Raw genomic sequence first — 13,697 nt, forward strand, 5'->3', positions numbered from 1 at the left:
AGTGTGCAGGTTAATCCATTATAGCACAGAGCAGATCTGCCATTATTATATTTGTGCAGCAAATCAATGCCTTGTACAAAAACGCATGATTTAATGTATAATCAGGAAACTTGAGGTTGAAAGTACTTGACTGAGTGAATTATGCAGATAGTTAAATGAAGACTGAGCAACTTTAATCAATAAAAGCACCAAATTTCTTTGAAAGTATTCAATTCACAACTAAGGGACTTGTATTCTTAAGTGAACGTCTGTCCATGGAAGCCTTTGTGAATTTACAAAGTCTACCCAAATTTGTGCATGTTTATTTTTAAAGGGTTTTGTGGCCTTGCAATACTCAAGGTCATATGGAAATGTGTGTCAAGAAAGACACTATGAGTGGTAAAGAAAGCATACAAAAAAAGACAGAGATATTCAAAAAAGGAAAATATCAAGATCTCAAGTATTGAAATTTGGCAGCAGGGCTATTTTGGTTTATTTAATGATACCCCATAGTGGACGACACAGTAGAAAACTCCTAATTCTGCAGGGGCCCACTTTCACATATAGGATTATGCAGTTGAGAACTGCATACAGACCCTATTCTTGGAATCTCTGATGAGTAAACAGAAAGTGTCAGAGAAACCACCAGAACTGGATGGGGGTGCCCCACAATCAGTTACTACCTCTTTCAATTGGCAGTGAAATACAGCAGGTATATTTGTTACTTGTCACTTAATGGGTCAAATTTGTCCTTGAAAACAACACTGAATTAAATATATGAGTGCATTAACAACTATACATCTTGTATACTTGAAAATCAATGAATGTGTCAATGAATCATGGAAAATACATGATATTAACAAAAAAAAGCGACTGGTATACTTGATAACCCAATGAGTCATTGAAAACATTAATAAATTCACAAATCAGCAGCTTTCTTAGAAAGCACCAGCAAATTTATAGCCAAGCAACTCATGTTCTTGAAAGCACCAATGCATTGACAACTAGGCAACTGATATCCTTGAAAACACCAGTGAATCCTTGAAGGCATTTATGAATTCACAATTAAACAGCATTCTATGAAAGCACAATTAAATTTTCAACAAGGTCTTTGATAGCACCAGTGAGTGTACAAGCACTATTCCTTGGCAACTCGAAATGTTCCCATTGTGATTAGTAATAACAGCTCCAGGCAACACTAAAGCTAAGCACTCAAATATACCTGTTAGGCATGTCTTTGTTTACTCCAGAAATTAATTTCTGGAAATTCCAACTTCCTTTTTACTCCCTTTTTTTATAATATTTTTTCATCTTTTTTTTCTGTTTTTCATTATCCTTTCAATGACAGTTGCAGGATAGTATTGATTTATTGTGAAACAAAACACCCGAAATATCATTTCAGTGATTAAGCTGGCTTGTTAACTGTCAGCGTGAGGCTTTATAAGCTTTTGGGGTCTGATGAATTGTTATCAAGTCCTAATAAGGCTTTCCAGTTGATTGATTTTGGCAGGCATTTCCTTATGTCAGAGGCTGAGATCAGGATGACAGATGTATAACATTTAATTCCCAGTAGTTGTAGTATGCAGTATGTACAGCCTTGAAATTTTAATGGCAGCTCCCTGCCTGATGCATAGACTGATAATATTTTTATAGACAGGAAAAGATCATTACAGTGTAGGATGCTTGCTGTTACTAGGGTATGATATTGACCTTGATTATTTCATATCCTGGATGAAAGAAATAAAGGGTGAAAAAAAAACCAAAAATAGAAGGAATGAATTAAAAAAAACCAGCATGTTATTGTACTGTTTGCCATTAAATGAGAATATCTTATTATAGGAAGACCTGTCAGTGTTCTGTCACTAATTTTTTTTTAATAACATTTATGGTGGCTCCTGAGTTACACTAATTAATGTGTCATTGTTAAGGACATTTTGTAGCCAACCTGATGATACATGCCTTATAAATGACATCTTTGGATGTGTTTTCATGTTGCTCAATGGTTATATAATATCTATACCCAGTTTATCATTTGTTCATATAGAGCTGTTGTGGTAGCTTACTATGAAGGAAGTTCTTGATTGGATATTTTGATGTCACAAAAAAGGGGATGAACTTCCGGTTGTTTTGAATATTTGATATATATACCTGTACTCAAAAGGATCATGCATTTAACCATTGAAAGGTCAAGAAATATTTTCTTTTTCAGATGACAAGAAATAAAAAAAAAACATATATAACACATCCAGAAACTTTTTTTCCCCATGGTGTTATATACAACTGTTCAAACTAAACACAACCTTTTTATTCAGGCTGAATGAAATAAAAATTTACTTTCGCTGACAATTTTTTGGATAAAAACTGGTAAGGGCTGCAAGCTTTAAAGAAATTATGTGGCAGGTACTTATTTAACCAATATCAGTAAACACCAGCTTGTGTTATACTGGTTACCCGCATCTTGTTGAAGATTGACTATTTAGTAGAATGACACTTTACAGCTCTATTAGATCACAAGGGTTTAATTGCTATATCAGCAGATGATATTCCTTGTCAGAGAAGTCTTCAAATTGTTTGTAATTTTGACTGACAACCGTGCTATTTTTACATCTGGTAAAACTTTATTGACAACAAAGGTATAATATTAGAAATGGACAAACCAATGTTAGGAAGATTTTGGAAACTTTGCAAAATAAAAAAGAAAATTCCACAACTTTTTATCTGTTTTGCTTTCTTTTTTTGTTTAAAGTTTTATTATTTGAGCAATATGATTTGGTAATGTAGACTTGAGCAAAATAAAAAAAATTGTATTTGGTCTTACAAAGGCTTTCTTTGTACTTTAAATACCTGAAATTTGCAATGCCTTATATTTATAACTATTTTTTATATTTCAACAGGAGAGCTGTATGACCAGGACGCAACTGACCTACAGCGAAAGATTATCAAATATGTAAGCATTCATTTGTACAGTGGTATATAAATCAATTTATTATAATGTATCAAGAATATATTAGGGTGTATGATTCTGTGATATCATCAATATTTAGTGTGAGTGATTCTCTGATTTCATTGGTTTAGATATCTCTAGTGTGTGTGATTCTTTGATTTCATTGGTTTAGATAAATATGGTGTGTGTTTGATTCTTTGATTTTATTGATTTAGATATTCAAGGTGTATATGAATATTCATCAGATTTCATTGGTTTAGATAAATATGGCATGTGTTTGATTCTCTGATTTCATTGGTTTAGATATTCAAGGTGTATATGAATATTCATCAGATTTCATTGGTTTAGATAAATATGGCATGTGTTTGATTCTCTGATTTCATTGGTTTAGATATTTAAGGTGTATATGAATATTCATCAGATTTCATTGGTTTAGATAAATATGGCGTTTGTTTGATTCTCTGATTTCATTGGTTTAGATATTTATGGTGTATATGAGTATTCATCAGATTTCATTGGTTTAGATAAATATGGCGTGTGTTTGATTCTCTGATTTCATTGGTTTAGATATTTATGGTATATGTGGGTATTCTTTGATTTTATTGGTTTAGAAATTCCGTTGGTTTAGAGTTTTAGCTCTCCTGGTCCAATTGCTACTGGTCATGTACAACTGAACAGATTTTGACCAAGTTTTCTTTGGTTAAAGGAAGTCAATCTTGGATAAAGTTAGGTCTCAGCACCCTGGGGCGAAAGGGTTGAAGCCAAATAGGGAAATAGAGAGAATTCTTTTAAATCCTATCTTTGGTGAAGGGGAATCAGTTCAGTATAAATGGTGGATCCAGGCCGTTTGGGGCGGGAGAAGTGAGGCTCAATCATAGAAATGTATTTTTAAAAAATCCTTCTTCTGTACAAGAATATTGTCAAAGTTTGGTCTGAAGTAATTTTTATGAATAGTGAATCTGACTTGTTTGATAAAAGGACGGAACCTTATAAGGAAATGAATTCTGATATTGTTTGTAATATTTGAAATTCTTTGTAAAATGACTGATAGGCTGAATTACCAAGGTGAGCAATGCAAACTCAATTGGCCTCTTGTTATGGTTTATATGAATATTCTTTGATTTCATTAATTTAGATAGTTATGGTGTGTGTGTGATTTTCTGATTGTTGGTTTAGATAGTTATGGTGTGTGTGTGATTTTCTGATTGTGTTGGTTTAGATAGTTATGGTGTGTGTGTGATTTTCTGATTGTGTTGGTTTAGATAGTTATGGTGTGTGTGTGATTTTCTGATTGTTGGTTTAGATAGTTATGGTGTGTGTGTGATTTTCTGATTGTGTTGGTTTAGATAGTTATGGTGTGTGTGTGATTTTCTGATTGTGTTGGTTTAGATAGTTAAGGTGTGTGTGTGATTTTCTGATTGTGTTGGTTTAGATAGTTATGGTGTGTGTGTGATTTTCTGATTGTTGGTTTAGATAGTTATGGTGTGTGTGTGATTTTCTGATTGTGTTGGTTTAGATAGTTATGGTGTGTGTGTGATTTTCTGATTGTGTTGGTTTAGATAGTTATGGTGTGTGTGTGTGTGTGTAGATAGTTATGGTGTGTGTGTGATTTTCTGATTGTGTTGGTTTAGATAGTTATGGTGTGTGTGTGATTTTCTGATTGTGTTGGTTTAGATAGTTATGGTGTGTGTGTGATTTTCTGATTGTTGGTTTAGATAGTTATGGTGTGTGTGTGATTTTCTGATTGTGTTGGTTTAGATAGTTATGGTGTGTGTGTGATTTTCTGATTGTGTTGGTTTAGATAGTTATGGTGTGTGTGTGATTTTCTGATTGTGTTGGTTTAGATAGTTATGGTGTGTGTGTGATTTTCTGATTGTTGGTTTAGATAGTTATGGTGTGTGTGTGATTTTCTGATTGTTGGTTTAGATAGTTAAGGTGTGTGTGTGATTTTCTGATTGTGTTGGTTTAGATAGTTATGGTGTGTGTGTGATTTTCTGATTGTTGGTTTAGATAGTTATGGTGTGTGTGTGATTTTCTGATTGTGTTGGTTTAGATAGTTATGGTGTGTGTGTGATTTTCTGATTGTGTTGGTTTAGATAGTTATGGTGTGTGTGTGATTTTCTGATTGTATTGGTTTAGATAGTTATGGTGTGTGTGTGATTTTCTGATTGTTGGTTTAGATAGTTATGGTGTGTGTGTGATTTTCTGATTGTGTTGGTTTAGATAGTTATGGTGTGTGTGTGATTTTCTGATTGTTGGTTTAGATAGTTATGGTGTGTGTGTGATTTTCTGATTGTATTGGTTTAGATAGTTATGGTGTGTGTGTGATTTTCTGATTGTTGGTTTAGATAGTTAAGGTGTGTGTGTGATTTTCTGATTGTGTTGGTTTAGATAGTTATGGTGTGTGTGTGATTTTCTGATTGTGTTGGTTTAGATAGTTAAGGTGTGTGTGTGATTTTCTGATTGTGTTGGTTTAGATAGTTATGGTGTGTGTGTGATTTTCTGATTGTGTTGGTTTAGATAGTTATGGTGTGTGTGTGATTTTCTGATTGTATTGGTTTAGATAGTTATGGTGTGTATGAATATTCTTTGATTTCATTGGTTTAGATAGTTATGGTGTTTATTAATACCCAGTGACTTGATTGGTTTGGAGATTATGACAACATTAGGATTTTTTGTATTTCTTTGGTTAGAGATTAAAATGGTTTGATTTAGTTTAGAGGCTTTGACATACATGGTTTCTTTGATTTAATTGAGTAAGAGGTTATATAAATGTTGCATGACAATTATGAAATTTTATATCACTGGTTTAGAAGTTATGACATGTATGGTACTTAGATTCCATTGGTTTGATGGTTTCAGATTTGGAGAAAGTATTACTGAGTGCAATATATTGATTTCATCTGAGGTTACCAAGTATATGTCACAATTAATGTTTTAGTTCTTTAGAAACGGGGGTTACAAAGTGTGTTATTTCTCAAACGCTTCGATCATGGGTATTTAAAAGTGGAAGACTTGTAATTGAATTGTTGTATAGAATCCATGGAAACAGGAAAGGTAATGAAGTCAACTTGTTTGTGTACTGATCTTCAATACTTGCATGCAATTAGCGAAAGATGGATTCAACCTTTCTGTTGATGTAGTGGCTGTATCGCTTACTCATTCCCTTCGATACAGGTTTCTAACATAACACAACTCAACCACGATTGTAACCAAGGTTGATCAATCCATTGATAACACTCCTTGTCAAAAATATGAAGCTTTACTAATGAAATTGGCCAGGGAAATGAGAGATTTAAAAAAACAATAAATGCCTGCAAGATATCAAGTAATTGGTTGTTAGAAATTTGATATTTTTTCTAACTATCAGAATTCTATTTAACAAGAATTGAGACTCTGGTCAATTAGCCATTAAATTTGTTTTTATAACTGTTTTTCAAAACTTATTTTTAAAAACATGATAGGTGCATATAAAGAGAGAGAGAGAGAGAGAGAGAGAAAGAAAACCTTTTGAAAATTATTTTTTTCCCTTTTTTTTCCATAATAAGATGATGAATTGTATAAAAATATTGTTCTTTCTCTCCTTGTAAACAATTTAAGCCACTGTGTGTTGAAATTATATAATTTCTGACTGTATTGCACAGAGGAATTTAACAAATTACTGACGTGATATTGAAATTGGGATATTCCTACTCACCACTTCAAAATAAAACTGAGATTACCGGTACTGCCTTTTTCTCATCCAATTCTACCTCCTTGTCTGAATTAGATTTGAAGTCAATTTACCAAAGGAAGTCCAAACTAAATTGTGACAAAAATCGAAACAGTTCCATTATGTTAGGACATTGATGACGGTGAAAGAGCAATTAAGAAAGCCTCCAACAACCATGAAATTTGAATTGAAATTTGGTTTTGATATTGATTTTACTGTAACAAATATATATGTTATAAAGTCAGATGAAACTTCTTTATTTGGTGATGTTGTCAAAGGTGAAGCCATAAAAAGAATTTGTTAAATCTTCAGAGATTGGCTCACAGCAAACTTACGACATTTCATCAGTACAGGGTGACAATGTGCCTTAACTTTACTGGTGAAATGAAAGATTCACAAGCTTCTCTGTCAGTGAATCTGCCAAGGCTGAGCTTGCACTTATAGGAACTTCAGAATTACTTTCTTGTTATTAAATGATAAAAATTCTGATTAGCTGAAGCATTTTCTGCTTATGTTGTTCCCTTCCCTCCCTCCCCTCCTCCCCCTCCTTTAGTTATTACAAGATGATCCCTTTGATCTCAAGCCAGCAGAAACATTTCTTGTTCATTAATATAAGATAATATCATGCAAGCTTAACACTGTGAAAAGGCCAAATAATAACTCCTTCATAACTGGTTGACTTGTGTTTTAAAATTGAAAAATAACATTATTATGTTTCATTTAAATGGAGAAATATTTCTTAACTCAAAGGGGAATTATGCATTGTGTTGTTTTTATTTTTCAGTTAGAAGAATACACCAATGCAGAGTTTGGTTTTATGTTGTTAGTGGTTCCAGAAACACAGGAACTGTATTGTCAGGTGAGATATTATAATACTAAATAATAATGCCTATTACTGATATAAGATTTCAAATGTGATAAAGTACAAAATTCAAATGTGAAAAAGCAGGAACAGATACTACAATATACAGAGTGTATATTGAGAACAACAGTATAAGGATCAGATTATCAGGAAGATTACTAAGGATTGACCTTCAGTAAGATTTTTAAGAATATAATTTTTAGAAGTAAAAGTTTATTGGATTTTGATGTTTTGGGTGCTGGTTGTTCTATATAAATGAATATTGATTCAGTGAAAAGAATGCTGATCTCTTTACTCCATTCAAGGTCAAAAGAACTAAGGCTTCAAAGGTCATGGTATTTTAACCTTTGGCATTCTAGGGTAAAATCATTACAGGTTTCATCAAATGACTGATCCACTCTCAAGGTCACACGGAGCAAATGTGTTGAAAGTGGATTTTTTTAATCAACAACTTTTCCTCACTATTTGTGTGATTAGTTCTATGTTTGTTGAAAACAAATAGAGTTGTTATTAGTATTCCTTTTCCACTGTAAATTTAACCTTTACCCTTTTTTACAGAAATAAACATTTTTATGGTATCATGGATTGCCTGATTAACTTTAACATTTGGCCTCCCTTTTCGTATGGCCGTGTGTTTCTGTGCAGATCTTATGTGACTTGGCATTCTTTTTCTCATACATTGTGGGATGGTGCTGTATTACTTCAAAATTGGTACTTGTATATTCATGCCTAGAAGAATGTGATGGGATGAAAAGTGTTATTGGTGTCTATATGACATGATGATAGATGTGTCTAGACAGATATACGTATGCCCATTGTCACATACAGGCAAAACCAATCTGTATATCTACAGACACTAACAGAACATTCTGATGGGATTCCAGTATCACTTAAGGCTAAACTGCTGCCGATTGAAATGTAATTTATTCATGTGCCATATGCGCAAGGGATACATTTGTTCAAAGTTTTAAAATGTACTGAATCTGAATGTATAATGTTTGGATCAAACAAAAGATGATTTTCATGTCAGCATCAGAATATGTACTGTAGAAATGTTATGTTATTCACCAGTGGATTAAATATATATAAATGCCTGTTGAAATTCTGTAATTTGATAACACATTCTGATAACAAGCATTGAAGAATGGTATTGATATAGGAAATGTACAAGAATGATCATTTATTTTTACTTCTTTTTCCTTAGGTGATTGGGGACAAGGTTCTGGAGTCAGAAATTCGGTTTCCCGTAAGTAAATCAATTAAGCAAGATAGTTATCTAAGGTATAGACTATTTATATTTAACTGAACCATCAGACAAAACATATGACATTTTACCTAGATGGTCAGACATCACCAGGATAGATTACCAGAGACAAAATGCTTATTGAGTTAAAGTAGACATTTTGGCAGTCAGACATCACCAGGTGAGGTTAGGGAACAGCCTAGTTAATGACCTGAAAAAGAAGTTTATCTAGACAGTCAGACATCTCCAGGAGAGGATAGGGGACAGACTAGTTAATGACCTTAAAAAGAATTTTATCTAGACACTCAGACATCACCAGGTGAGGATAGGGGACAGACTAGTTAATGACCTGAAGAAGTTTATCGAGACAGTCACACATCACCAGGTGAGGTTAGGGACAGACTAGTTAATGACTTAAAGTAGAAATTTGTCTTGGCAGTCACACATCACCAGGAGAAGTAGGGGACAGACTAGTTAATGACCTGAAGAAGTTTATCGAGACAGTCACACATCACCAGGTGAGGTTAGGGACAGACTAGTTATGACCTGAAAACGAAGTTTATCTAGACAGTCACACATCACCAGGTGAGGTTAGGGACAGACTAGTTATGACCTGTAGAAGAAGTTTATCTATACAGTCAGATATTACCAGGAGAGGTAGGGGACAGAATAGTAAGTGACCTAATTAGATATTTATCTAGACAGTCAGATATTACCAGGAGAGGTAGGGGACAGAATAGTAAGTGACCTAATTAGATATTTATCTAGACAGTCAGATATTACCAGGCAAGTAGGGGACAGAATAGTAAGTTACCTTAAGTAGATATTTATCTAGACAGTCAGATATTACCAGGAGAGTAGGGAACAGAATAGTAAGTGACCTAATTAGATATTTATCTAGACAGTCAGATATTTCCAGGCAAGTAGGGGACAGAATAGTAAGTTACCTTAAGTAGATTTTTATCTAGACAGTCAGATATTACCAGGAGAGGTAGGGGACAGAATAGTAAGTGACCTTAAGTAGATATTTATCTAGACAGTCAGATATTACCAGGCGAGTAGGGGACAGAATAGTAAGTGACCTAATTAGATATTTATCTAGACAGTCAGATATCACCAGGAGAGGTAGAGAACAGAATAGTAAGTGACCTAATTAGATATTTATCTAGACAGTCAGATATCACCAGGAGAGGTAGAGAACAGAATAGTAAGTGACCTAATTAGATATTTATCTAGACAGTCAGATATTTCCAGGCAAGTAGGGGACAGAATAAAAAGTTACCTTAAGTAGATTTTTATCTAGACAGTCAGATATTACCAGGAGAGGTAGGGGACAGAATAGTAAGTGACCTTAAGTAGATATTTATCTAGACAGTCAGATATTACCAGGCGAGTAGGGGACAGAATAGTAAGTGACCTAATTAGATATTTATCTAGACAGTCAGATATTACCAGGAGAGGTAGGGGACAGAATAGTAAGTGACCTTAAGTAGATATTTATCTAGACAGTCAGATATTTCCAGGCTAGTAGGGAACAGAATAGTAAGTTACCTTAAGTAGATATTTATCTAGACAGTCAGATATTACCAGGAGAGGTAGGGGACAGGATAGTAAGTGACCTTAAGTAGATATTTATCTAGACAGTCAGATATTACCAGGCGAGTAGGGGACAGAATAGTAAGTGACCTAATTAGATATTTATCTAGACAGTCAGATATCACCAGGAGAGGTAGAGAACAGAATAGTAAGTGACCTAATTAGATATTTATCTAGACAGTCAGATATCACCAGGATCGGTAGGGGACAGAATAGTTAGTGACCTAATTAGATATTTATCTAGACAGTCAAATATCACCAGGAGAGGTAGGGGACAGAATAGTAAGTGACCTAAAGTAGACATTTATCTAAAAAGTCAGATATTACCAGGAGAGGTAGGGTACAGAATAGTAAGTGACCATATTAGATATTTATCTAGACAGTCAGATATTACCAGGAGAGTAGGGGACAGAATAGTAAGTGACCTTAAGTAGATATTTATCTAGACAGTCAGATATTACCAGGAGAGTAGGGGACAGACTGGTTATTGATCTGAAGTTATATGATTTTAGCTAAATTGTTTTGAAAACATAGATATGAATTGTGTCCTCTTGCCCTGATTTAGATGCTAGCATACTGTGTTAGTTCCATCATACACAGCATGGTAGGCTAGCATCATATTAAGGGAGTCTCTAAAAGCTAGCCCTACATAATCAATAGAACAACAAGGAGATAGGTGTGAATTATCGTTGTGCTGGTGATCTCAAGAATTACAAGTCAGGCAAAAGATGTCAGCATCAGCTGCAAGGATTATCACATCATCAGATGCGACAAATAAGGGGAATGCATTTGCTTGTCTGGAGAAATGTCTTGGGTTCACCAGCAGACACGTTAGTTAATCGATTTGTTTTATTGAGGTAGAGTTGTGATAATACACCAAATGTTACCCGTGTCTGACCGCGCGATGTTGCTGGAGATTGTAACGCCTAATTCCCCCTCATTAGGATATGTGAGGATCACTCATTGCTCTGCTCATTGGATTACATTTGTAAATCAGGATACAATAAAATAGGAGATATAGACATACTAAGCTAAGAATTTGTTGTAGTTTGGCGGCATCTCTTGTTTGGTTATGGCCACTGATTGAATTAGACCGTTAACTACATTGAGAAGCATCCTTTTACATCATAATGGTTGAGGAGATCACAAAGAAAACAGTGCAATTAATATTTTCCTTTATCTGGAGTTTGACACTATTTATTGTAATGAAGTAGGTGAAATAGCGATCAATATTATTAAAATGACCACAGTAATTATAATATACAAAAGCATTTTGGTGAGCTATGGTTTGATTTTATTTTGTATCTACAAGAAATAAATATTTTGAAAATTATGATGGCTAATTTAGCTATTGAGTAAAAGGAAGAAAATTCCTTCCTGTATATTCATCAAAAAGCCATGTATGGTCTCGCTGATATTTGCTTTAATGATATTCAATGCAGTCACTGTTTTCTGACAAAATGGTAAGTTTATGCAAAGTATGAATGACTTTGTTTGTCCTTGAAGGGTTTTCTATTCTGACTTGACTTTTTGTGATTTTGATTAGCTCGTCTGGCTTGAAGGACCAAGTGAACTTATATTATGGCATGGCATGACATCCGTCATGCGTCCGTCAACTTTTTCTACAAATAGCTACTCATAAACATTTGCTCAGAATCATCCTTGGAAGAGAAGGGAATCCAATTTTATGTAAATGATGGGTCTCTGCCTCCCCTACCCATCCTCAGGGACCGAAAGTACAGGGCCCAAAAGAGGAAATTTATAAAATCTTTTAAATGCTTTCATTTGTAAGAATGATTGGATTTTGTTAAAATTATGGCTGAAGTATCTTTCGGTAGTTGGTACTCAATTCAACTGAAAAGAGAATCTGAACTTTCAATGAGGTCTGGAAGGTGAGACCCATTATGGTGAATACAGAAATTGCTTTAAAATCTTTCTCCTTCTGCTTGGATCATTGTATTTTGACTAGATTTTCTTAGAAGAATCTTGGGTGGAGAGAAATCAATTTGTATCATTTGTGTGTGATATCTTCCTTAAGGCTGGATGAGCAGGGACCAGTAGAGGATATATAGCTAAAGTTTTAGAATCCTGCTTCTGTAGTTATGGCAGGATTTGATCCAAACTTGGTCTGAAGCATCATTAGTGAAAGACTCTCGATTGTGTATAAATTGTAGGTCTGAACCATTTTGGGACAGAGGGATGGGCCAGTAGATGAAATAGAGGAATAAGTTTAAAATCCTTCTTCTGTTTGATAAAATTATGTTGATTAAGGTCAGAAGCATCCTTCAACAGGAGAAAGGGAATTAATTTTGTATAATAAATTTTAGGTCTTTGCCCCAGGGTCAAAGGGACAGGGCTCGAAGGAGAATGTTATCCAAGTCTTAAAATTCTACCTTTGTGTGTAGCAATGATGAAATCTTATTCTAACTTAGCCTGAACAATTTATGTGAATGGTAAATCTGACCCTTTCTGATGTGAGATATTTTGAAATAATTCTGTTTCTGCTTGGATGAAGGCTTGGTTTGAAACTTTAAAATTCCCCACCTTTTGGGGAAAACAAATGATTTGATGAGAAAGCTGAAATATCCAGGTGGGCGATAGAGTCCCCATGAGCCTCTTGTTATAAATCTGTGTGTGGCACCTTTAAAGATTTATGCATGCAAACAACAAATTTCTCTTCTTTTTTAAGGATAAAAGCTAGAATCAAGAAATACTTCCTTTTTCAATTCATTTGTTTTTGCTTGGAATAAGTTATTTTGGATGCATTTTCAAGATGAACTTTTATTTGTGTTTTGCTTTTTTGATGCACTGTTTCAAAAAATACATTTCCATTTTCAGAGGGTTTTAAATATTCTCGTCAATAATGTTTTTTTTCCTTCTTACCTTTCATATGATTTTACTGTTGTCTGTTTATCTGGGGTTATATATCACAGGAGTGTTTATAGAACAAGAGGATCTAGCTTGATGTTATCTCCTTTTGTGTCAAATATTTTCAACAAACATTTCAAATACTCTGTTTAATCTCAAAAAAGTGAATAGGTATTGAAAAAGTTTTAGAAGTAAATATGGTCTTCTCAACCCATGAAATTCATGTAAGGTGTGCAAGAGATAAGATCAGCTGACAATTTTGAGACCCAGATACATACATATTCTAGATCGAGTTTAAGTTGCCTATGATAAAGATTCTGAGTTTCCCAACCCGTCTGTGTCACCTTTAAGTCCAATGCAGATGATATTTCAGTGTCATATTGCTTAAGCTATCTGTTTCCTTGCTATATAAACACACATACACACAAACACACACACACACACACTCAATAGTCATAAATAAACAAATTGATTCATGTTGCTGTGATTGGTT

The 13,697-nt window shown here is 34.1% G+C and overlaps 1 protein-coding gene across 1 annotated transcript in view; it reads left to right on the forward strand.

The window, feature by feature from the left end:
* Window positions 1-2,873: 2,873 nt before the first annotated feature.
* LOC132559446 (uncharacterized) overlaps window positions 2,874-13,697 on the forward strand; it is a gene marked incomplete at its 5' end in the record, with an annotated part of 43,144 nt that continues 32,320 nt past the window's right edge. The window contains 3 exons of the mRNA XM_060224064.1: window positions 2,874-2,926; window positions 7,420-7,494; window positions 8,702-8,743. Coding sequence (XP_060080047.1) covers window positions 2,874-2,926; window positions 7,420-7,494; window positions 8,702-8,743 — 170 coding nt within the window. The remainder of the gene's footprint in view (window positions 2,927-7,419; window positions 7,495-8,701; window positions 8,744-13,697) is intronic.

The sequence above is a fragment of the Ylistrum balloti genome, unplaced genomic scaffold, assembly GCF_031769215.1.
Source record: "Ylistrum balloti isolate Yb309-2 unplaced genomic scaffold, AGI_CSIRO_Ybal_v1 Utg370914, whole genome shotgun sequence".
Lineage (NCBI taxonomy): Eukaryota > Metazoa > Mollusca > Bivalvia > Pectinida > Pectinidae > Ylistrum > Ylistrum balloti.